The sequence below is a fragment of the Acartia tonsa genome, chromosome 12 (assembly GCF_053477335.1).
Source record: "Acartia tonsa isolate MP-2025a chromosome 12, ASM5347733v1, whole genome shotgun sequence".
NCBI classification, from domain to species: Eukaryota; Metazoa; Arthropoda; class Copepoda; order Calanoida; family Acartiidae; genus Acartia; species Acartia tonsa.
In genome coordinates this window covers 27809844-27835977 of record NC_137271.1, presented here as the reverse complement: position 1 = coordinate 27835977, position 26134 = coordinate 27809844, and the positions used below count along the sequence as shown (strand labels likewise).

The following is a 26134-nucleotide window of genomic DNA, read 5'->3' as shown; positions in this document are numbered from 1 at the left end:
TTATGTTTAGTTAGCAAATACAATAACTTAGGAGAAAAAATGTTTAAACAAGGTTGACAACTTCCATAAAAGCGAAGCTCGGAAACTGTGGAACAAACGAACATTAACACTTGTATATTGTCAGAATTGAAAAAGCAGACTGAATATAATTATTAAATGTATACCTAAAGTAATGAAAAGAGCTTATTGTTTTGGACGGACGGACCGACCCTTATTATATAAAAGCTTCGTTTATGAAAATTAATTCTGTTTTCTAAAGTAACTGGGTGTGTTATTGCGTTATTGAGTAGCCCTGCAGGGTTAGGGCCCCCAGGGGGTTAAAGTGTTATTGGTTCTTGGCTTTTCCCTTACTTGTAATATATTTATCACGCGTATGTCTTAGCAACAGTAGAAGTAGTTGCTATTCTCATGGGTTCTTTATTTGCGTAAAAATTTTAATTCGATATATCCCCGATAAATAGCGACTTATTAAGGTGGGTTGAATTTACACACCCTCCTGTGTACGTCCCTGAAGTAGGATAAATTAATTAATTCTTAGTTTATTTAAATTTAACTTTCTTACTTACAGGAATAGGTATAGGACAACCGACGAAAATTATTTTCCTTTAAATTATTGTTATCAATGTTAGCCTACTATTTTACATTGAAATATAGAATAACATAGTGGGATGGAGGGTACATTAGGCTGTAAATTAAACTGGAACCGAAGATTTTAAACACGTTCTCTTGTTCGTTGACATAAAAACAATGAAAACTTTTATTAAAACTTAAAACCTTATTGGTTGGTTCATACTACCTGTGTCCAAACTGTTCTACCAATACTTTCAATGTGCAGGAGGTATCTATCATTGTGATGTAATAAATTATCATTCATTTTCTTATCTCTTATAATCTCTAGTTTATTGAATTACTTAAAATCCAACTTCCCAAAAGGGATAGGTATTAACAACAATAATCTGTGATGGAGATGACATTGGATTGTAAATTATTCTGGTACCTAAAGTTATAAATCCCGTTTTCTTTGTTGCAAAAACTTTTATCGAATAATATCTTCCATTGTGTCACAATAAGTTGATTACTTTGCTTGTTATGAATGTTGTCACCCTTGTTTTAAAGTTTGTTACTTATTATAAAACTTATTTCATAACATCTTTTCTCCTTGAAGCAAAGTTTAGATATTTTATATTTAGAGAGATAAGTATTTGTACATAGATAAATTTAAACAAGGATGATACTTGACAATAGAATAATAAACGATAGAATAGAAAAGATTTCATAATCCTGTTTCATACAGCAGCCGTGTAAAGCCTAGAAAATAGAAAATTGCAACGCCGATGATGCTCATATCATAAAAGATATAGAGTTGATACTCATTGGTTTGTTCTTCACCATTTCATATACATGTTGTTAAGAACGTAATTTGTTTCATTGAATTAGACTAAGAAGAATTACAGACAGACATAATGAATTATACTAGGACATATACAGATTAAACATTGTTAAACACACATAAAAACCAGGACTAGTATGTTAAGGAGTAGTACACCAATGAAAAGAAATCAGACTTTATATATTTTTAAAAAACTACAAAAGGCGTTATTCTATTATACAAAGTAGTAAGGTTTATCGTCTCGCACACTCCTGAACCGATTGAGTTCTTTATTTTAAGAAAAAGTTCTGAGTCATAGGACCAAACGGAGGAGGCAAGAACATACCTTACTTACACAGTAGCTTCTCTACTAACAAGATGAATGTATTGAAAGAAAATCGTTAAAAGAAATGTGGTTAACACCAGAGAAAAAAAGAGTTTTAATCCTTTTCAGCAAAAGAACCCATATTAATTTTTTGTTTTGGCGAATCTTCTTTTATCAAGACATGTTTGTATGTCACTACATCTCCTAAGATCTTCCTTTTTCATTTCTGGATTTTAAAATTATTAACCATTAATAACTTTAAATTAGGTTTCCTCAACTTAAATGGTACAAATATATTTTTTTATGAGAACTTATTTTTTTACAAAATATTTCAAAAGGTTCTCTGTATTTTCTATTTGCTTATTTGTAAGAAGGGCTAAAGAAAAATACCATTTGGTATTGGATTATAGAATATATATTTATAACGTTCGTATGATATAACATAAATAATAGGAAGCTTCCTTGAAAATTAAAACCTAATCTAAAATAAAGATATTTAATTAGAAAACAAAATATTAATAATCAGAGAGAGAGAGAGAGGAGAAATTGTTTTCTAAGTTATTGGTTCAAACTTTTCAATGTCCAAACGCTTCAACTAATAATTTTATTCTGTAGATGGGGTAATTTGGTTTACAATCATTGGGTTATTAATATATCTCCAATTCTCCATTGTCTTATCCCTTAAGTTCCATGGTCCATTAAATTTAGTCAGCTAACATCTTCAAGTGACAAACGTGCATTCATACCCTCTGTATAGAGTAGGTGTGCTACTCATAATGTTTGTTGGTTTGTCTGCCACCAGAATTATTTTGCAAGTCAATCCATTTATCTTCTTGTGGCCTTATTTTCTGTCTTTAACTAAATACAAAATTTGGATTATTGTTTATTTAAGAAACCAATCCTTTTAACAAAGTAAAAGGATCTCTGCCCTTTGAAGGTTTATAACTATTTATGGGGAGGGGCACAATCACCCTTCCAAGAGAAATTGCCCCTAAATAAATGACCCACCCCCGAATTTTTTTTTTACAAAAATAATTGAAATCGGAGGGTCCCCGCCACCCCCTCAGGGGCCCATAGAGGCCTCTAGAAACGTAGCCGCTATTAATTTATATAGATGTAAGGGACCGAAAAAATAATTATATGAGGTAAAGATGTATTTTTGGTTATCAGCAAAAAAGATAATACATACTCTATAAATGGTTGAAAAGTTTGAAGGAGAATATTTTATCAAGATCATTTGTCTGTTTCAAGATGTATTGTTCTAAATATTTTTTGTTATTTTGCAAAATCTATATATATCATTATCTAAAAATCATATGACATTAACACACATTTTTGAATACTTTTCTAAATAAATGTTTTTACTCATTTTAAGTCATAAATATACAGTGATGGGATCCTCCTCTCTAAATGTGTTTCGAATGCCTCTGGGGGTGAAGCCAATAAAACAAAAAAAATTGTAAAAAAAACGATGTTTAAGTATTCCTTTGTATGTAAATTAAATTTTTATTTGAAAATACACATAAACTTTAATGGCTTCAGCTAATAGAAATTCAGATTTAGTATTTTATTTGCAAAAACAAAATAAATATACTTTATTCGAATAAAAAGTATTACAATTAGGATTTTATAAAACAAGGCTGAAAAACCAATTATAAAACATTTATTCAAAGCTTGAACAAAATTAAAACTAAATTAACAATTCTTTTTTGTCATACAAACGAACAAATGAAGAAATTCTTTGCGTTCAAAATTTAGGTATCTGCTATCTATAATGCTTAGCGGTGGCCATTTAAGTACTAGTTAGTGGTTTTTCTTGTTAACTAATATATTTTGTAATCATTTCAAAATTGCAAATTTTAAAAGAAAATATTTATCTGTATAATTTTCTTTTTTTTTCTTTTGCTTTATAGATTGATAGACTATACAGATATACAAAAATCCGCTGGAGTCTAGATACAAACAGTTTCTTAGCCGTAATGGTTTCTAATATGGTTTTATAAGAATTATCCATAAAAAGCTTTGCTCATTTTTTATTTCCTTTAATACGAGGACAACTGTACATTAAACCATATGAGAATTAATATGTAAGAAAATATTTGTGATTAAGATACAAAACACAAATAGTAAGATAGAAAGATAGATAGGTTAAGTAAAATAATCAGTATTTGGACAAAATTCATGGAGAAAATTATACTTTGTGATTGGAGAAAAAGTGGACATTGATAATAAAAGTTTCACCAAAATTGTATTAATATATATTTCCACCTTTAACCAGGGAGGAAGGGGACATTGGACTTCAAACTAATTAGATCTTGATTAGTTTTTAAACTGGCAATTTCCAAACTTATCCACCAATTTAATTATCAGAAGTGTGCATCAATTTATTGTCTAGTGTCTTACCCTTAATATCCCTGCCTTAAAGTCAATATATATTGGGTTTGATTGTTTAGATATATAGAAGAAATGTCGATTCACTATGATCTAAATTCGAAAACCTCAGGGAGGGAGAGGACATTGGACTGTAAAACTTTACTGGCATGGTTCCAAAAGTTTTATAGCCACAGGAACTTATTCTTTGGCTCAAAATATATCAAAATAGGGGGGGAGATAAAGTTTGTTTTAATCTTAACCCTAATTTATAAAAGTTTTAGCGTATATTCAAAACTAGATTGTAGATATTAGTTACAATGGCTTATGTTCTTATCATTATTTTGCTAGAAATAAACATAGTGATATCATATCACTAATATAAAGTAAATAATTTTAACAAACTATTTTCTGTATTTTTTCGCACATATTTCTAGCCATTGTGCCAAGTAATAGTACAGGTTTATAGACCTTTAGTTACTGTAGGATAACTAAGCAATAATATTGTGCCTAAGCTTAAATTATATTGTGATTTAATGTGTGTATCAATTTTAAACCAAACTAAAGATGTCATTTGTTATGAAAAGGTATTGACACATCCTTTTTATAGATAGTTCTTTTCCGTAGCTTAGCTTCTTTATAGTTTGTTTTGTTGGTTGTGTAAGCATAGCTCATATTGTAAACGCTCGTTACTGTGACATCTTAGCCTAAACCACGTCATAACTAAAGACATTAAAAAATATTCACACTGCTGCTGATATTTAAAGTTGTAGTATTGCTTTATGATTTTATCCTATTTATAAACAAGCGAAATATAAATGTAACTACAGCACATGGTTTTTTTTCTAAACCAGGGAGGGAGGGGACCACAAGTGTTATAAAAGCTTTCACGCATTCGCTACTTGAGGTATTTTTAATCTTAATTTCTTAATCGGTTAGTCAATTAGTTAGTATCTAAAATTATTCACAACCAATGATTTTTATCTAAAAAATGGATAGTTTAATAGGTATAATAATATATCGTCCATTTCCATATCCCTAAGGAACTATTATTGGTTCTTTTTTCATTTTGTTGCTGCGCTTCTCATGGACATGTTTTTCCTTGTATATCTGAGGATTGTGCAAAAAACATGAAGCAGATTGGTTATATTGGCTATGACAGATAGAAATACAAATACAGATAAGTTTTAATAGAAACATGTAATAGAACATTGTCCTTACTAAATTTGTTTATCCTTAATTAATATTAAGTTTCAGTTTTATTCTAAGATTTTAATAAATTATATAATAATATATTTTATTAATTAAAATATTATATTTTCTCACTTTGAAAAGGATTATTCACTCTTCGTAAAATTTTTTGGATAGGAGTATAGTACCCTAAGAAAAACTATTTTACTTTTGTCAAAAATCATCAAACTAGTTAGTATTTTTTATCACAGGGCCGGGGCTTCTTCAAAAAAGTTTATAGGGTGTCCGGTCCCTTCAGCATTTACTTTCGTTATGAAAAAATGGAGGGGGTATTAGTGTAACCTTCCCCACTTTTCATGACCCAGGAAAACTTTCCTGAAAATTATGGAGTCATCATTTTTTTTTCTTCCAGTAAAATATCCCGTCCTAATTCTCAGCAAAATTCATAATTTTTCCAAAAGTAAATGTTCCAATTCTAGCAATATGAATAACAATTATATTTAATTTTAGTGCGAGAATGACTTACGTGTGTACAGTGGGTCTGGCGGTGTGGACTACCTGCCCAGCCAGCTCGAGGCCGTCATAGCCGAAGTGCGGCGGCTGGAGGAGGCTGCCAACCAGAACGAGAACGAGCTAGCGGACATGGAGGCGGGTCAGGGTGGTCCCGGTGGCGCTTCTGGTATCAGGTGAGTGGATACATACACAAATAGTTAGTAAGATCGAAGAAAAATGAAGGAATATAATATAAGAAGTAGTTTCCTCAAAATGCCTTGTTGATCATATAACCCACCCCTACATATTTTGAATTGAAATTGCAAATAAGAGGGGTTTGTTTTTCGTTTATTTGTGTATTTCTTTAGCTTTGTTAAGTAATATTGCATGATGGGTAGCCCCGCCCCGTATGGTTAGGGCACACAGCTAAGGATAAGGCATAGTTTATTATTGTCTATAATAAATAAACATATATTAAACATAGCTATAATGCGTTTTCTTACTTTGGGCCAAATAATATACAAGTATGTCTGATTGCAGTTAATGAACATAAACAATTGTTTCATAAAGATTTTTATACAGTAATATAACAGAATTTGTTACAATTTAATACATTTTCTTAATAATATGCTGAAAATACTTCTGTTTTATTTTTTTTCTAAAAGCCATGATTAGATCGAATAGCGTTATACTAGCTGTATACATGGGTCTTTAGTAATAGTTGATGGCTTTTGGATAAAATTTTAGTATTAGACACCTTTTATCCTCATTTTATGGCCAAATTATTCTTACGTTTTGCGGATTTTTTTTTCAAAATCATTGCTCCATTAAAAACGATGAAAATGTAATTTTTTCATCCCAAATATAGGAATATTATAGGCATTTTTATAATTTCAAGTGAGAAAGAGAAATTTGCCAGTTTCTATGAAATTACCATTGTATCAAACTTAACCCCCTCCCACCAAAAAGCAAAGTTTTTATATAATGCTTATATAATGATATTAAGTACGGTTACTGTAGATGTTAGAGAATTGAATGTATATCTTTAATGATGATAAATAAAAGTACCCCTTCTGTAGATAATAAGTATTGATAACTAGTTTTGCACAAACTAAACAAGATTTAATTAAACACCCAAAAGGTTTAACCCAAAGAATGAGAAAACTTCCTTGTAAATACTTTTTTACCAATTTAATTACTTTCCCTCCTTCCCTTACTTGAATTGTTACTTTCATATTATTAAGAACTTACTTTGAATTCTTATATTTAACTTTATGCTACGATCGAATTGAAAAAGGGGGCTGATGAATGTTCCTTTAGCAGTAAAAGATATAACCTGAATATTTCATAAAATTAAGTTTTATATACTTAATGTATTTTTTAAGACATTTACACGATTTTTATACCTCATAAACCATTAAATTGTTTACAAAATTAACAGCCAGAAAAATTAGACATTTTTCGTAATTACAAGGTCAATTTCATTCCATTGCGTTAAAAAGTTTGAAAGAAAAAATATAGTATTTACTAGGTAAAATTGTAATCAACAACTGTGTTAGTTTTAAAAAAAGATATTTTGTAATTTCAGCAGTTTTGAGAGGGCTAATTTTGTGTTTACAGGATTATGAAATTATTTTAATTCCGTTGTTGGTTATAATGTAAAGAAAAGAAAAAAGATATTTACCAAAGAAAGTGTTAGATTAGATTTTATTTTTTGTCGTATCTTAATATATTTAAATGATTATTATAGGAGGAAAAATTAAACATTAAGTTTTTGTAATACAAGCTTAATAATGGAAACCTTTTAAATCATTAACATGTTTACAAAAGGGACATTCCATTTCCAACTATGATGCCTTTTCCTAATTGTTTATTATAAAACTAATGGATACGCCTCTAGAGGCCTCTATGGGCGGTTCAGTGTAGTTGATCCTCTTCTTTTAATTTTATTTTTAAAAAAGAAAACTATGTCTTTAATTTCAATAATGATTATTTTTAAAAGCTGGAAAAGTAGGAAGCAAGTTGATGGGCGTTTTTATATATTCTCTAATTGCAATAAAAATTTTAACAATAGTGTCTTTTTTAGTACGTTATTAACTTCATTTGTACTAGTAGTAGAACAAGAATCTAAACATCAAAAAATCTAAACTCATCAATGGTTGCAAAGGGACATACATACATTTTTTATTATAATGGGATTGTTATAGAAAAAAAAGAAATTGCGGATTTGTTTAATACAAATATTTACTTTTAGAGTTTCTAGCAAAGGGTCAACAGTTGGACGGACAAGATACCTTTATTACAGAAAATTAACGCTATCAAATATTCATATTTATAAGTAGGTTCCAGCACTTAGGAACATTATATAAGATAAGATAAGATAAGATAAGATTTATTTTCCTCAAAGGTACAACATGATTTTATTAGATATATGGCATTTATTAAAGTTACTATGCTTTGATTGGTTTGTTTCTTCTGGTTTGTTAAGTTTGGTACACTTAAAGGACACTTGAAAGGTTTCTTTTATTTTATTATTGATATTTAACATAAGGGTTAGAAAAATAAAGTAAACAAAGTAACAGGATCTCTGTCTGTTTGTCTGTCTCTGTGTACCAAAGGATCTCCCCAACCGCTGAACTGATATGGTTTACCTTTACAGTGTAGCTTCTAATAGGTCCTAGCATACCACCACCCTCCTAAGAGAAACCGCCCCTAGAAAAATTCCCCTTCCTTGTAATTTTCTAAAAATAAAATGTGTTATGAAATTCAACTCCCCCACCTCATGTGTAGAGTAAAGTAACATTTTTTAGGGAAGTAAATGAGTTAATAAATGTCACTTGGATAATTCTCTACCCCCCCCCCCCCCACCCGCTTCCTGGAATTTTCTAATTATCTTAAAAGCGAAATCACATTTGGGGGATAATCCACAAGAATAATAATGTGAATTTTGATGGCTTCTCTGTAAAGGAGAACCATTTTGACATAGGAGTTAGTGAGAACAGACTGGAAAAATTATAAGGCTTTATTTAACCCTTAACGCTCCGTTTTTTTCTATCTCATTTTATGTGTGTAAAAGATAAAGAGCCCAAACTGCGTGACTTTTTAAGTTTGGGTATGACACATAACTCAGAGTTGAATTTTTTTAATATCTCCATCCTGGCGGGTACAGGATGCCAGCAAACCCGGCAGGGTCATCCAGGTGAAGAGCAAAAATATTTTTTGACTTAAACAAAGCATTTTATCTTACCAAAATACTAAAATATCCTCTAGTAGTACATCCTCATATTGAATACAGGTGTTCAAGTAAATTTCAGGTTCCATGTATGATCCTGCAGGTCCTGATCCTCCAGGTCTCAAGAAATCTTTAAAAGGCTCCTGTGGCCGCAATTTTTGACTTCAAATTTTAAACTTAAGCTTTTCTTACATGTCTACATAACGTATTAAAATTTCATAAAGTTCTGCCGCCGTTTTTCCGCCGTCCGCCGACTGCGGCGGCTGGCAGCTGCCAAGTACAGCTGCGGCTGCTGAAATTTATATTTAGTTATTTCTAATATAAAAGGGGGGGGGGGCGAAAGTGACACTTTTTGAAACCAAAACTAAGAGTCAACAAAGGAACTCAACTAAAAAAAGGGTTACAGGTCTGAGATTTTGCATGGCAGTTGCTTTATAGGGGTACAATATGGAACTGTGAAGAAACGGCGGCGCAACCGCCGAAAACCGCCGTTTCCCGTCGTAATTTTTGTTGCCTTTTCTCGGCGGTTTTCGGCGGTTGCGCCGCCGTTTCTTCACATTACCATATTGTACCCCTATAAAGCAACTGCCATGCAAAATGTCAGACCTGTAACTCTTTTTTTTAGTTGAGTTCCTTTGACTTTTAGTTTTGGTTTCAAAAAGTGTCACTTTCGCCCCCCCCCCTTTGTAAAAAAAAAATTCTTCTAGCTTCAAAAATAAGAAAATTACAGCCGTTTGAAATTTTTAAGTAAAAAAGGACCTAAAACAAAGGTTGTTAAATAAAAGGGTGAAGGATGCAAAAATTGACTTTGACTTACTTAATGTCGGAAATTCATTATCAAACAGGGGACTTGCACAAAAAAAATTTAGATAATAGGGGGGGGACGTTGAACGCCCCCCCCCCCCCCCACGAACGACTTAGGTGCGGCAAGGGGCCCGACCGTTAAGGGTTAAAAGCATGCTTATTATTGCAAAATTTTACCATAATATTTCAACCTTTCATTTGTAGAACCGAAGCCTTTAAATAACGCAAATATAACAAAAATACATATCATAAAATATTTTTTTTCAAAATATAGACTTAGTGCTGCGTTATTTATGTACATGAAAACGTATCAGTCTAATTATATCAATCAATCAACAAAAAAAGGAGAAAAGAACTTTATTTTTGCAAAATTTACAATACTACATATACTTTCTATTAGAGCTAAATTATTGGCGTATTTTGAATTATTCATTGGGGAATTTTTTATCTACATAAGTAGATCAGCAATGTCAATACAATCTAATAGATATGTTTCATGTTTTCATGATCCGTACATTTTAAGGGCCAACAAAATAGAATCAACGGTCAACCTTATATTTTTCTTATTTTCCTATCCATGGAAAATTTGAATTATTATTCATACATTCAAAAATTGTCAGAAAATCTAGAATTTGTATTTCATAACCACTAACTTAATACGCCAATGTTTTATTTGTGTCCAAATTTTAAAGAGAACTATCAAATAAAAATGTTTAATGTTTATATTTTTAAGAAAAACAAAATATCCTACTTTTTATTCTTATCATTAGGAAAGGATTCTAAAAGAAATATTTTTCATTCACTTTTCATAGATAATATTTAAGATTATCAACATCTAATTTACAATTGGATACTATAAAAACATATTTAAAATTTTTTGACAGGTATAAGAAAGGTGGTGAAGGTCCCTTTACTGAAAGGAAATAGCGGCTATTAGCCTAAATTACAGGAAACTAGCCATACGTCAAAAAAAAAACAAGGACAATATTTCTTAATGACAGTACAGTCCATCCTCAATAATGATTAAACAAAATTACCAATTCTATAGAATAAAATAATTAGTCAAAAAGATACGAGTAAATATATGAGTAAACTTTTAAAAAAGTATTACCAGCTTAATTAATAGTGAAATGTTTCTCCCTCCCTGCTTAAATTACAAGAATCCTGTAATATGTGTCATTGGATATAATTGAAGTAGTTTTTTTTCATATTTATTGTATTTGATAGTAAATTGTAATATTTATTTCTATTATGATTTTGACGCACAGAACAACTAAAATTAGTAATAGAGGAGCTGCTCTTAAAAACCTTTGTTTTCAATGAAGAAAAAAGGTGTTAGAATATACAGGACTCTAAAGGGATAAGACAATGGCTTCTAAATTAATGTACATTTCCAATGAATATACATAAAATTACCCCTTCTGTAGATTTAAATTATTGGGTGAAACGTTTGAACACCTGACTTAATCAACCAATAAAAATTTAAGTCCTCAAAGTTGTTAAGCCAACGAATAAGAAAACGTTATTCTTATAAAAATTTTGGGACTAGTGTAATTAACAGCCCATTATCTCCTCTCTCTGTTTAGAATTAACCAAGGATAATTATGTTATTTAAAGAAATGGCCTCAGCATAAAATAGAAAAATTGAAAATGAAGAAATAATGTTAGAAAAAATTTGCTAAATATCTAAAACATAGATTGCTACCAAATAGCCTACAACTTGCCATGAACCAACATTATTTTCATAACATTGTTAGCCGAATAGCCCTACCGTGACAATGTTTATTACACTAGTCTCCAAAGTTTTATAATAACGTTTATTTATTCGTTGTCTTAACAATTTTGGGGACTTCTTCAGACGTTTCAATCACAAATTTTAATCTACTTTTGTTTATCATCAATTTATCGGCGATTGTTGTGCCTTTAAATCCCTGACATTCATCTCGTCATTGAATGATATCTGCTAATGCCTAGAAACGACAAGAATTTTTTACAAACTTGTTTATTTTCTGAGGAAATGTAACAAAACTTTATTATTTGTATGAAGAACTAGCAGAAAAAAAATATTTTGTTTTTCAGTAAAATTGCATTTTTTTGAGATGCAAGTTTTAAAAGTTATCAAGGTTTTCCTACTATTAGAAGGAAGAAGGGAATGAGCACTGGCGGTTAGTAAAACTTTTTCCTACCGAATATTTAACAGCTGCATAATGAAGATTTTTGCATATAAGATTTTAGGTGTACTATCCCTGTATTATATAAAAAAAAGTTTTAGGTAGTGTGAAAATAGGACGTATTTTCATATTCCTTTATTCATAGCAGATATACTTTTTATTTTTATGCAATTAGGATCTGCTTTAAAAAAAGGATGGTTTATGCTAATAAAAATTATCATTAATGACTGAATAAAAATATTTTTGACTGATGGACTGAAAACTTGGCGGCAAAATATTAATATTTCTAGTTATTTAACTTTGTATAGATTTAAAGACTACAATTTATACTCCCCCAACCTAATTATATTGCTTAAAACTTGGCCTATAAGATATCAGAAAAAAAAGAGGATGTGAATTAATTAATCTGGTATTGTGCTCTCCCGCCCGGAATAGCTATTCCTACTGCACAATAAACTTTACAGCTTATTAAAAAGTTCTTGCTTAATTTTCAAAAACTTTTTGAAGTACACATTTGCCATCTCTTCTCTTTTCCTTTTTTCTCCTTTTCTTTTAATCTTTGTTAGTTATTGGATTTTAAAAATGAAGTTAATAGAAATGTATAAGTTACTAACGAATATGTCATATTCTGTGATTTATTGACAATTATTACAAAAATACTAACTTGTTGTTACCTCGTTTTGGCTCCGCATCTAATGGATGTAATTCCTTTTTCTGATTTAAACCCTTAAATCATATTCCTTTTTTAATTAAAATTTTCGAGGTATTAGTTGATTTTTTTTCATCTGAATCGATTTAGTCAATCTGTCATTAGTTTATATTGTAAAACAATCAGGACTTGGATAGTTGTACTCAAGAACATTTTTACAGAAAATGCATCTATTGAAAAAGTAAAAACGGGGCAAAAAAAAGATTTTGGCATATCTAACTGGTTTAAAAAGTTTAAAACCTGACAAAACAAATTTTGTCCAATTAATTATTATATTTGAATGGCATTTACATGTCTTTCCTGTTCTTCTTTTTATTTAACTTAACATTGTTCCAATTCCAGAAACAATAGCCAAGGGCCGTTTACAGTTGTTTTATTTAACATGACACAGTCCATTTAGAATTATTTTTTAATTATTAGGTACAGTTAAAATAGATAGTTCTTAATTAATAAAACTATCTTCAGAATAGTTACTTTTTGTTATACTTCGTACCAAAACTATCTTGGATGAAAATAAAATTTTCTGATACATGAAGGGAAGTACTAGGATGTCCATGTGTCTTATTTGTTTTAACTTTAAACATTTTGCCTCTCTTGGACGTTTTTTTTGTTTTCAAATAATTTTAAACATTATAAATTGTCCCTGTATGTATATTAAGGGCAAGTTAGCCTTTATTTAAAAAAAAACTAGTATTAATTCTGTTTTATTTAATGATAAAAGAAACGCACATATTGGCATTGTTTCTATGAAGATGCATCATTTTTATGACAGCACTTTAAATTCCAAAATTAAGGGATAGACAATCTTGCGATTAATTATTTTGTGCGTCTTTATTATGAAATTATATTATATACCCATTTCCTTGTATATAAGAAAGGTATTTAGATGTAGTTATACTTACATTATTTTTCAATGAAAATAGGTAATTAAGTTCACAGTTTAAAATGTAGCCCAAAACCATTTATTTCATATCTGCGTTTTATGTTATGAAAATACTGAAAAATTTAACTATTCGTTTTTTCCATATATGAAATCTTAATATGTTTATACATTACAGATAATATTACTCAAAAGTTGCGTGGTTACTGTTGCTTAACCACATAATTGTGCAGAAGGGGGTTTAGAGTGTCGACACTTCCTTAAAATCTTAAATTGGAAAGTCATCCTTCCCCTTTTTCCACTAAAAATTTTCATACAATAAATTTAGAAATGTAACTAATTGCTAATTATTTATTTAGTCTTTTTATAGAAACACTATAACTGCATTCTTATGGTAGAAATCTACACAATTTTTTTCAAACTTCAATTTCTTCAAATATAATATTTATTTTACTTTTGAACCAATCTATCAGACTCAGTGGTGTGCACAGGTTTTTTTTAGGGGGTGTACCTGGAAAATACCTCTTGGGGGCGAGGTGCTGCCTTAGGCTTGACTCCTTCAGCAACGACCTTGATCCGTTCCTCGCTTGTGAATGACTGCGGGGAAATTCGTTCATGCGCCCAATGAAATATCCTAAATATTCATGTTATAACGGCAGTATTTAAATCATTACTTTTATATTTTATTCGATTATTTAGATATTATATCTTCTTCCCAGACTGTTATCGCTTCTGCTCAGAGTACTTATTTATCCTTATTTCCCTGTGTCTAAAAGTGGTTTTTAAAGTTTTTATATGGTTGGTTGGTTTAAGCTGTGTTCGTCCGTGGTGGTTGTCTGTTTGTTTGCCACACCTAGTTGTGAGAAACTAGTTTCAGTTGCTAAATAGAGAGTTAGGACTGAACGGTTCACTAGTAAAGAGTTAAAAATGTCTTTTGCCGCCAATGAGGAGTTGTACAATGTTTTGGAAAGTCGTATGGACCTGCTGAAAGAGAATATGATTAGTAGAGCTATGAGTACTGATGATATTGAACTGAAGAGGGCTCTCACCAGGTGCCTCTACCACCATGGGTGGGTAGAGGCGAACCTGCATCACTGTCGCCCTGCTGCTGAGATGTCAGCTGCCGCCCAGGCTGCCGAGCTGTCTGCTATGCTTCAGCAGATCAATCAGCACGAGGAGGAGTACCGTGCCATCTAGATGAATCACCTCATAATTTATTAACTAGTAAAAAGAGTTTGTTATCTGTCTAGTTTAATAAAGTTTATGAAAATCCTTCCTAAAATAAATTGTTTATTTACGTATCCAGAGTAGTTGGATGTGTGTCTGTTGATCTTAACCTATATTGGTTTATCGTATGTGTTTTAAAGTATTTCTTCATTCCGACTAGAGAAGTCTTTGCCTAGGTATTAAGATATATTAGTTTTATCATGCAAGTTTAAACGACATTTCTTCTTTCCGGTGGGAGAAGACTCTGCTCTAGTTTATTTATTAAGTTTGAATAAAAGTATTAAGTTTTCTTCATTCCGGCGGGAATAGACTCTGCCTAGTAATAAAGGTATCTTAGTTTTCTTACGGGTTTAAAGATATTTCTTCTTTCCGATGAAAGAAGAATCTGCTCTAGCCTAGTTGTGGGATTCTTAGAAAATTAAGTTTTCTTCATTCCGGCGCAAATAAACTCTGCCTAGCTAAAGAAGATATACAAGTGTTAAGTTTTCTTCATTCCGGCGCAAATAGACTCTGCCTAGCTGTAAAAGATATATGTGTATTAACGTGTAAGTTTAAAGGATATTTCTTCTCTGCTTAATCCTGAATATGAAATATATTAAAGATATTTCTTCATTCCGGTGGGAGGAGACTCTGCTCTGTCCTAGTTATAAAGTGTAATATAGTATTAAGTTTTCTTCATTCCGGCGAGGGTAGACTCTGCCTAGGTTTAAAGAATATATTAGTTAATCATGCAGGTTTGAGATATTACTTCATTCCGGCGGTAACAATCTCTGCAGCGACCTAGATTCAAGAAGTATTTTCTTCTCTCCACTGTCCCTGTTAGGATTAAGAATTTTGTTAGTTACAATATATATATAATTTTTGAAAACTGTTTCCTATCTATTTCCTTAGGTTGCCTATCTAAAATTTTTTAAAATAACTACATTCTATCCATTCTTAGGTAACACTTTTGATTATTCGCTACTTATGTATGTTTACATTCTTTGAGTCTTTTGGCTACTTATGATTTATTATAATCCTTCTCTTAAGAAAAAGGTGTTTTTTGCAAAGATTTGAGAACTTCCCTTATTCGAAGTACTCAAATCTTTGCGTTTGTTTAACAAATTTTAAAATACGTCTAATATCAATTTTGTTTAGTTCTTCTGTTTTAAGAAAGAAACTTCCTAGTGTATTTCTTCTGTTTCTTGCAAAGGCTGGGCATTGGCCTAAAAAGTGTTCCATGCTTTCAATTGTATCCTCCTCCTCACATTGTTCACACCGGTTCACGTTTGCCAGTTTCATGTTCTTAAGGTGTTTGTTCAGGGTTGTATGACCTGTTAGTATTTGTGCTATCATGTTCATGTTTCTCTTGGGTTGGTTTGCCACCTGCCTCCAGATTTTTGTGTTTACTTTAGGCATCATTAGTTTTGATTGTCTGCAGTTACTTAATCCTTCCCATTGTTTCTGCCACAATGTCATCCCCCAGTTCTTGATTTCAGCTTTTATATTTGATTCTGCCATAGGTATGTGTGTCCAGGTTCCCTGAACTTCCATATTTGCTCCTTCTCGTGCTTTCCTATCAGCAATCTCATTACCGTTGTGTCCCTGGTGTCCTGGTACCCAGTTTATTGTTATCTTGTTGGTTTCCGCTAATTTGTTAACCATCTTTTTTGTCTCTGCTGCCAGATTTTCTTTTAATCTGTATTTTCCTAGGGTTTTTATCACAGCCTGATTGTCCACGTAGAATTTTATATTCCTGCCTGTTGTACCTGTGTTGACCAGAGTGAAGGCTGCTTCTTGTATTCCTAGTAGCTCAGTTTGATACACCGTGGCCAGTGGCCCACTGTTATTACATCCGTAGAGTCTGACACCTGCTCCACTGATAACATATCCATATCCAGTTTTCTGTTCACTTTTGGATCCATCTGTGAATACCATTATGTCTTCATTATCTATTTTTCCAGGTTTTAGCCGCTGTTGGTTGATTGTCTCTCTCCTTTCTATGATGGTTTCAAAATTTGTTGGTATGCTGATTGTATAGTTCATCTTGTCTCTAGGGGCATGTATTAGTTTCAGATTCTTTGCCATATCCATGAGTGTTACAGCATGGCTTTTTTTGCTAAGGAGTTGTCCTGGTTGAATTTTCCAGCTTCCGTTGACAGCAAGTCTTTTATATGTCACCATAGCTTGTGTCTTGATGAAGATGTCTATTGGCTGAATGCCCAGCAGGACCTCGAGCCCAGCTGTGGGCGTCGAGGTCATGGCATTTGATATTGCAATGAGTGCTTTTCTTTGGACTTTCTTCAATATGTTAACTATTTCTGTTGTGTTAATTGCTGTTATCCATGCAAAACATCCGTATGTGAGTGTTGGTCTGATGATACTGCGGTAAAGCCAGCGTCCTATTTTCTGATTGACTCCCCAGGTTCTGTTTAACATGCGATTACAATGTAACCATGTGTTGTTGGCTTTTTCTGCTGCTTTTTCAACATGTTTCCTCCAGCTCAGGTTATTTCTTATCGTCACTCCAAGGTATACATATTCATTAACCCATTGGAGTTTCTGCCCGTTCATTGTTATATCCAGGTATTTTGGTTTCATGCCCTTCCTGCAGAAAAGCATGACTTTTGTCTTGGCTGGACTAAAGCTGAGTCCGTGTTCTCCAGCCCATTCTTCTAGTGTATAGATGTCATTTTGTAGGTTTCTTACACAGTCCTCTTCAGTTTTTCCTACACTAATTACATGTGTGTCATCTGCATAAATATTTCTTTTGCAGGGATGTATTTTTGGAAATCTGAGGTCTAGATTATTTTTAGCCATGTTCCATAGGTCCACTGATGCCACCCCTCCCTGCGGGGTGCCTCTGGTGGTTTGTTTACTCGCTGATTCTCCATTTATTGTTGCTGTGACTGTTCGTCCTCTGAGCATTTGTTCTGTCCAGGCACATGTTTCTCTGTCTGCACCAATATCTGTCAGGTTTTTGATCATGCTTTTAACTGTCAGCATGTTAAAGGCTGCGCTCATATCGCAAAAGAGCACAGCAACAAAGTTGTTGTGCTCTAGCCCTTTTTCAACTGTAGCGAGAAGAGAGTGTATTGCATCCTCTGTTCCTACTGATTCTTTGTAGCTGTAAATATTCCTGGAAATTTCTTTTCTTAAAACTTTTTCATTAAGATTCCAATATAGACATCTTTCTAATCCTTTCAGTAGGAAGGATGATAACGATAGTGGTCTCTTAGATTTAGGGTCCGTATATTCTTTCTTTCCAGGTTTGTCAAGGAAACAAACTTTTGTGTCCAACCAACATTTAGGACTATAACTCAGTCTTACACTATGTCTGTAAAGTCTAACAATGTCTCCTAAGATTGAGTCAAGTCCTTTTTTTAACAGAACAGGGTAAATACCATCTCCCCCAGGGGATTTGAAGTTACCAAAGCTGTTAATAGCAGATCTAACTGATTCTTCATTTATTACACTATCCATATCTATCCTTCTATTATTACTTGAATGATCTATAGGTACATCATTGTCACCTTCTGGTTCCTCCGGAAAGTGTTCCTCAAGCAGTACCTGTAGAGATTCACTTACGGTCTTCGTGAATTGTCCGTCTTTCTTTTTAATTGTCCCCATTTGTTGTTTTTTACCCCTTTTGAAAATTTTTTGCACTTTTGCTGCCGTGTCCAGTTTTGTCATTTCTGCACAGAATTTTTTCCAGTCTTTACTCTTCTCTTTTTGTATTAGTCTGGCATGTCTGTTTCTTAACTGTCTGTACTCTTCCCACCTCTCTTCTGTTTTTTCCCTTCTTACCCTTCTCCTAAACTTTTCAAGTTCTTTTTTTGATTTTTCTAATGTCTTTCCCCACCATCTTGGTTTCTCTTTTCCCTTTTTCTCTGACTCTTTACAACTCTCTTCAAACGCTTCTATTACGTCTTTCCTTAGGTCTTCTGCTTCATTATCTAATCTATCTATATCTTCGCTATCTATTCTCTGTCTACCATTTCTCTTACTTTGTAATGCTTGTTTATAGTTTTGCCAGTTGGTCTTCTTAACATTTCTGAAAATACTAGTGTTAATATTTGGTTGTGACTCAATCATAAAATCTATGTATTTATGATCGGAGTGGCTGTCATACTCACTTACATGCCATCCTACTATTTTATTTGCAATCTCAGGTGTGGCTATCGTAATATCAAGAACTTCTTCTCGAGATTTAGTTACAAAAGTTGGTTTACCTATCTCATTCATAATCATGAGTTGGTTGTCTAGAATATAGTCCAATAGGGCTATTCCCCTTGGATTTATATCCGTTGACCCCCAGGCTGTGTTGTGGCTGTTGGCATCTGTACCTACTACTATACCTATACCATTATCCCTGGCATACCTTATAATATCCTTGGTAATTTTCTCTGGTGGTAGTTTTACTGGTCTTACCCTTTCATCGCTGGCCATATATGTTGAAACAAGAATAGTGTCCTTACCATTAAGATTAAAAAGTACTGCTGCCTGATCTCTGTTGGTGAACTGTGTTAAAATTATACCTGTGATGTTCTTGTTTGTTATAATGCATGCTCTATTACCTGCCTCTTTACTTTCATATATGTTAACATTATGAAACATTTTTACCTTATTTTTAATTAGATAGGGTTCTTGCACAAGGGCAATTGCCCGCGCCCATCCTTTCCGTAAAGCTTGATCGTCTTGTCCAGTCCAGTCCGTTATCCTTTCTCCTAGTGTTAGGCTTGCTTGACAGCAGTGGTGGAGATTTATCTGAGTCAAGCTGGTGACCCTGACATGATTGTCAGGGCTTATCTGTTGTTGATTAGTGCCTGCTGTTTCCTGGGGCTAAGGCTATCGCCTTAAAACCAGTTCTGACAGTCTCGATTTCATCAACTATTCTTTGTCTTATCGCTGCCTTGACCTCCTGCTCAACATTTGACCCGTGAAGAAGTAGGTCACTAAAACCTAATCTCAGCTTACCATTGATAGCAGGGTTTTTCAGCTTGTTAATTATCCTCTCATCTACCTGGAGTCCGATCTTGAAGAAACCAGCAGAGTTCAGAGGTCCAATTTCGTGTACCTTGAAGTGGTAGAAACGAGTTACCCCATCCTCCTTGTATTTGAGAATAGGGTTGCAGATCTTTATTCTCATTGTCAGCTGCTCCAGCGTGTAGTTAGTCCACTTTCCGTGGACCGATGTCCACATGTTCCTGTAGACACGGTCCTCCGCCAGGTATATGTAATACTCCAGGGGATCTACCTTGTCATCTTGTTCTGGTGGCTTCAGGGTTTTGGCTACATTTAAAATGAATTCCGCCATATCTTTTGTGCCTGCTGAGAGCCAGCCTACTCCTGTTTCTTTGGAGTAGCCAGCAACCGCATCATATTCAAAGTTGTCACCGTGTAGCTGGATGTATTCTATGTACGCTCCAAGGAGTTGGAGATCCAGCTCATCCAACTGAGCTTGAGTGAGCTTTGCCTCTTCCATGGCATAGGTTGATCGTACTTTGACTTCAAACATGAATCTTTCTTTCTTGCGGACTATGTCCGAGAAAGATTCCTTACTGAGGTAGGTATCGATGACCTCCTGCTGGAGTGGATCCTCGGCTCTCACTTCCATCTCCCTTGAGGTCTTAGCCTTCTTGAGTCTCATACGTCTCTCGTATCCTATGGATCTTTTACTGCCCTTAAAAATATCAACATCGTCAGTATTAATAACATCATTGCTAAACTCTTGTGTCTTATTCTCTGTCATTTTTCTCTTTGCTTCTCTGCTAAGTACATCTGTCCATTCGCCTTCATTGTCTTTCATTTTCTCCCATATCTCTGCACATGTCTGTCTTTTCTTTTTGATCTCAGTTTCCTTATCTCCTATCCAAGTTCTGTCCATTGTTTTGCCTGTCGTTTCCAAGTCCTCTAGTACACTTTCATTAGCCATTGATTCTTTGTCTGTTTCTGTCATTGTCAAGTCATTTTCATCATCTACATCTAGTAGCTCTTCACCAAAATTTAATTTATTTAAGCTCTCATTGATGTCTATCTTGGATTGGGCGTCCAGGTTTCCCCGGTCTCTGCCGTCTCCATTCACAGTGCATCTTGTCGTGTCCTGGTCGAAAAATTTCGATAGGTCTCTACGACAATCGGTTACCTGACTATTCGCTGTTATGTTGGGGCCCCCATAGCCAGGTCCAAGGGGCGTTCCACGGCCAACAGTAGCTGAGGCTCCGTCTTTGACGGGCCTGAGGGTTCCAGCGCCGTTAGCTCCACTGGCACCCCCATCTCTAGATCCTTCGGGTGTAGCGTTCATAGTGAAAAAGTCTGTAAGAGATCAGAATCATTAATAATAGACTATTAAGGAAACTATCTCTTATGGAAGTAGAGAAAAGGTCCTAAAATTTACATTGTTGGTCAAAATTTACTGTTAAGGTGAAGGTTAAAAAGGTGAGAGACAACCAGATAAAAGTCCTAATAAAAGATAAACTGTCAAAAAGTAAAATTATAGATGTAGCATCAGTCAGGGTTGCTAAAAGCTGTTTTTGATTAATAAAAATTTAATAGTTTTAGGCTGCTACTAGCCTTGGCAGAAACTATTAAATACCTAAAAGAAATAAAAACAAAAATAATTAAAATGAAAATATACGCTTCACACATTTGGAAAATTATTCACTTGTTGTATTGAAAAATATGATGTTTGAAATTGGTGTACACTACCGACAGACAAACAACTAGTTCTGACACACACACATGCGTGTTTCATACAGACACGTATGCATAAGACACACACACTCGTACACCCAACCCAGCTGATTATATTATTAGGGAAAATCACGCAACCTCATATAAGTATAATGGATTAATATGGGTCACGCAACCTCCCATCAAATATAAATCAGCTTTTCGCATTTCCCTCCCTTTGTCATTGACCCTTTTTGAGTGGACTTTTAAGAAAGAAATAATACCCTTGCAATTGCTCATTTCCTACGTTCCTTTGTTTTGTGGTTTGTGTGAAACTGGTCCTATTATCCCTTTACATGAAAACACTGTTAAAGACAACAAAACTTTGTAGGTTCATGATTAGTTCAGGTTGGTTTAGGTTCAATCCTAGGATATCCCCCTCCTTCCCTATCCAGTCTCGCGTGGAGAGATCGAATTTTTGACTGGTTCACATCACAACCTTGTTGTAATCTGACCCAGCCCCTCCTCCAAAAACTCCGGACGCTCATGACACCTGGTTGTTGCAAAATCCTCAGTTTACCCGCTGATTTTGCAACAACCTGAGACCTTTTTTTTTAGGGGGTGTAAGTCGTAAAGGTCGTAAAAAATGGAGGGGCAGGCCAACCCAAATTTTAATTTTTGTTATATGTATTCATTTTTAATATAAAAAGGAGTTTATTTTATTAATTTAATGACTGCGCCCCTAGAATCTAGGGGACCTCTACACAAAGGGACACAGGGGGGCTATTAAAATTGCTTAAAATCTGGAAATAAAATAGCCTAAAATCATCACAGGTCTTATGTGAAACCTACATAAAATAGAAATTCGAATCGATTCCGTAGTTATTGAGTTCATAAGCTTCAGACAAAAAACTACTACTTTATATAAAAGAATATTTGTTTTAACATCAAAATTTTTTGCTGTTTAACATGTCCCTGTTCATTTTTTTGTATTTGCTTAAGATTTATCACGATAGGAAACACAAATTTCCCAAATTCTTCATTGCTCAAAATTACTCCTTTTTAATATTTTCATAAAAAGTGACATGCTATTTCTTTATTATTAATGTAATTTAAGCTTTTATTTTATGCTATAAGATTGTTTCTGTTGTGCTACTTGTATATTTTATGATTTTAGATATTATGGAGGAGATGAGGGTTGGAGGGGGGGGGGGGGGAGGGGGAGTCCACCTGCAATTTGAAAGAAATAGGCGATTTTTGTGTTACATAACTTATAAAAAAAATTTTATAACTTTTGATTTACTCAAGGACAATAAGGAAATTGTCAGATATGTTAGTCAGGGATAAGACAATCAAGGATAAATTGATATACACACACCATTGCGATATACAAAATTATTCTTCCTGCAGATTAAAATTATTTTTGGAAAAGTTAGGAAACAAAAGGTTCGTAGCAACCAATTAAGATTTAATAATAATTTCTCAAAGTTAAAACCAAACCCATGAGAAAATGTGTTTATAAAACGTTGTGTACCAGTGTAGTTTATAGTCTGATATCCCCTCCCTCCCATATATATAGTACACTGTTGCGTGGCCAGATAAAAAAAGGTTATTTTAGTGTTAGGCAAAAATGACTTTTCAATTGTATCAGTAAGTAGGTCTAATTACACCCTTTGCTAATTTTAAAATCCAACTAAATTTGAGAATATTAGATTTGAAAATTTTAAGTTCAATTTTCATCCCCTAGGAGTTACCGAACAATCATGACAAGAAGTGCAAAGATTATTGATTTAAAATTTTGAACAAGTTTGCTTTTATAAAGTTCTTCATAAAATCACTCCTGAAGGGAGTTAATCAATGGCCATTTTTATAAGTTGCTTTGCTAAGGTCACGGAAATTCAGCCTTAAATAAATCTTATATAGAGTGGTTTTATGAAAGACTTCATAAAAGCAAAGTTGTAAAGAATTGAAAAGTATGAATATTTGCTTTTCTTGTCATGATTGCTCGGTAACTCCTAGGGGATGAAAATTGAACTTAAGATTTTCAAATCTAATTTTCTTAAAAGTTAGATTTAGTTGGATTTTAAAATTAGCAAAGGTTATTAGACCTTCTTACTGATACAATTGCAAAGTCATTTTTGCCTAACACTAAAATAAACTTTTTTCATCTGGCCACGAAACAGTGAGTAGGCAAGTGTCCCCTCCCTCATGGCTTCTTATGGACAAAATTGTCCTTGTTTGGTTTCTCTTTGGATTACACACTATGTTAGTTAAATGAGGAAATTAGGCAAATCTTTAAAAAGTTGGAACATAATAATAATTCATTTTAAAGGGGGGAGAGGACAAGGGGGACTGAGTGGAAAAATCCGTGAAAAATTATTTAAAATATCGTCTAAGGTCAATTTTTGTGACGGGCGTGAAAATTGGGGGCTGGGGGGGAGGAAATTCGGCAGTTACAAACTTATTTTAGATAATGAAATCCCGACCCCCCCCCCCCAAAAAAAAAAAAAAAACACAACATCCCAACTGAAGATAGTTCAGTTGTTATAAAATTTGCATCTTTATGTGTTTTTTTCTCAATTGATTACAAATATTTTTTTTAATTAACTCCATCAGATTTCAATATTATAAGTGGTCCTTATAATTGGTATATTTAAGTGAAATGGGGAAATGTTAAAAATCTTTATTCCTTCCTTTTTAAATAGCTGTCTAAGTTCACCATTTTTCAGAATCCTCTTTGCTTTTAAGGAACTGTTTGTCCATCTGTCTGTAGATTTATATTTCGTTAACTGCGAGACCAGAATGTTTCTTACAGGAACTGGTAAGGTTTACAACCATTTTACACTCACATGTAAAATCGCCTCCCCCCTCATCTCCCCCCCCCCCAAAAAAAAAATTAAGTGGAGAGTACACTTTTCCCTCCCCTAGGGACTAGTAGTTAGCGAATGAATAATTTAAGGTTGTTGTTTCTTTTTTGCAAACTTATACCATTTCTAATTTGGCTGCTTAAATATCTTCCAACTTAGACTATTTTTGACTAGGCTTCTTAAATGGAGATTTAATTCAGTTTGGGCCCGTGACTAATTTTCTATCTATCTCTCTATCATATTGGCTATCTATCTATTAGCTATCTGACCCAAAACTAATTGGGCCTCTTAATTTTACATTTACATTTACCTTTTTATAGACAAGAAAAGAAACAGAAAGACATATTTCTTCTTTTGAAAATCTATTTTGCCTCCAACTTTTCCACGAAGAAAAAGTTTATTCTATACTCAATTAAACAATTCTTATTGCTGTGCAGTTTAATATGTTGTCATCCTTGTTTATTTATTAATTTAAATTAAACTGATTTGCATATCTGAAAGACATTTAATTATACAAAAAGTATTCCCACAAAACCTACAAAATTTTCTACTAGCAACAAGATTTAATTAAAAACATACATGAAGCAAATCTGAACAATCAGAAAAGGATAAGCAAAATTAATTTATTTTAGCATATTCCTGCAGATAGATTTTGATTGTCTTATTTTTACTATTTCTGTCTTAACCATAACACTTTGGTTAAGTGTGACTTCCGAATTTGCGGGAAGTTCTAGAGATCTTAGTCTTTCAAGGCAAAACCCCCAATACCAGGAACCATCAAGTTCAACAGCAGGTTTGAGTATAGATTTATTGACACAAACTATTTCAAAGTCCTGAAATTACAAGATCAATTAATAAACAGAAAAAAATATTACTCGTTAACTTAAAACTTTGAGCACTAAAAAAAATCTTTTTTTCTTATGGTTAAAGAATCTTTGGTTACTTTTGCTTTAAAGGAAAATTATTTGGTTTATAGACCATTGTTAAATGCATAAATATAAGCACATAAAAATTACTAAAACATAATATTTGAATTTGAAGGTTTTCGGGGATACGACCTTGGCGCAATAAAGAAATTATTAAAAATCTTAGGGAAAGAAAGGGAGGTAGGTTAATTTATGGTACCTTTTAATATGTATCTGTAAAATATTTTTAATCATTGACGTTTTTTTTTTATAAAATAATAAGAATTAAACTAAGCTGGTTTTCATATTATAACTTTTTGAAGAGAGATCTAGGGGTCGTCTCTAGCCGAAAAGAATAATATTTAGTGAAGAACAGTATTTCTTAATATATCCAGACTCGACAAAGATGCATTTTGAGATTTCTATGTGTGTGACATGAGTCAGCTAATTTATTGTAATTAATTTGTTTTGTTTTGGAACGACTAATTATAGAGCAGCATTGTACGTACCCAAGTATGTTTATATAGAGGATCATGAAGGATAAGAAAATGTACTATTAATTTTAATTGATAATAAATGTAACAAAATTTCCCCTCCTGTAGATAGTAAATATTGGTTGAAACTGTTTGAGCTAGCTATTTTTATAGCTATTCAATCTAGATTTAATAAAAACCCAATCTTTTTGGGCCAACAAATAAGATAGTATGATTATAAAACTTTGGGTACTATTATTATTAGGTATATTATTAAACAGTTTTTTTATTATCTATGTGTTATTGAGTTGCTTTACTCCTAATTATATAACAATGGATAAAATGTTGTTTTTGCAATAACTTATTGCACCCTAAATATACCTTTGCCAAAAGAAATAAAAGTCTGGAATAAGGGAATCGGTATTTTCTAAGATAGAAGAAAATAGGATTTTTTTAGCTGACATATTC

The 26134-nt window shown here is 32.9% G+C and overlaps 1 protein-coding gene across 2 annotated transcripts in view; it reads left to right on the top strand.

Annotated features, from left to right (window-relative positions):
• RASSF8 (ras association domain-containing protein 8) overlaps positions 1 to 26134 on the top strand; it is a 204355-nt gene that overhangs the window by 143899 nt on the left and 34322 nt on the right. For both annotated transcript variants that reach the window (XM_080180126.1, XM_080180125.1), the window contains exon 8: positions 5766 to 5941. In XM_080180126.1, coding sequence (XP_080036252.1) covers positions 5766 to 5941 — 176 coding nt within the window. The remainder of the gene's footprint in view (positions 1 to 5765; positions 5942 to 26134) is intronic.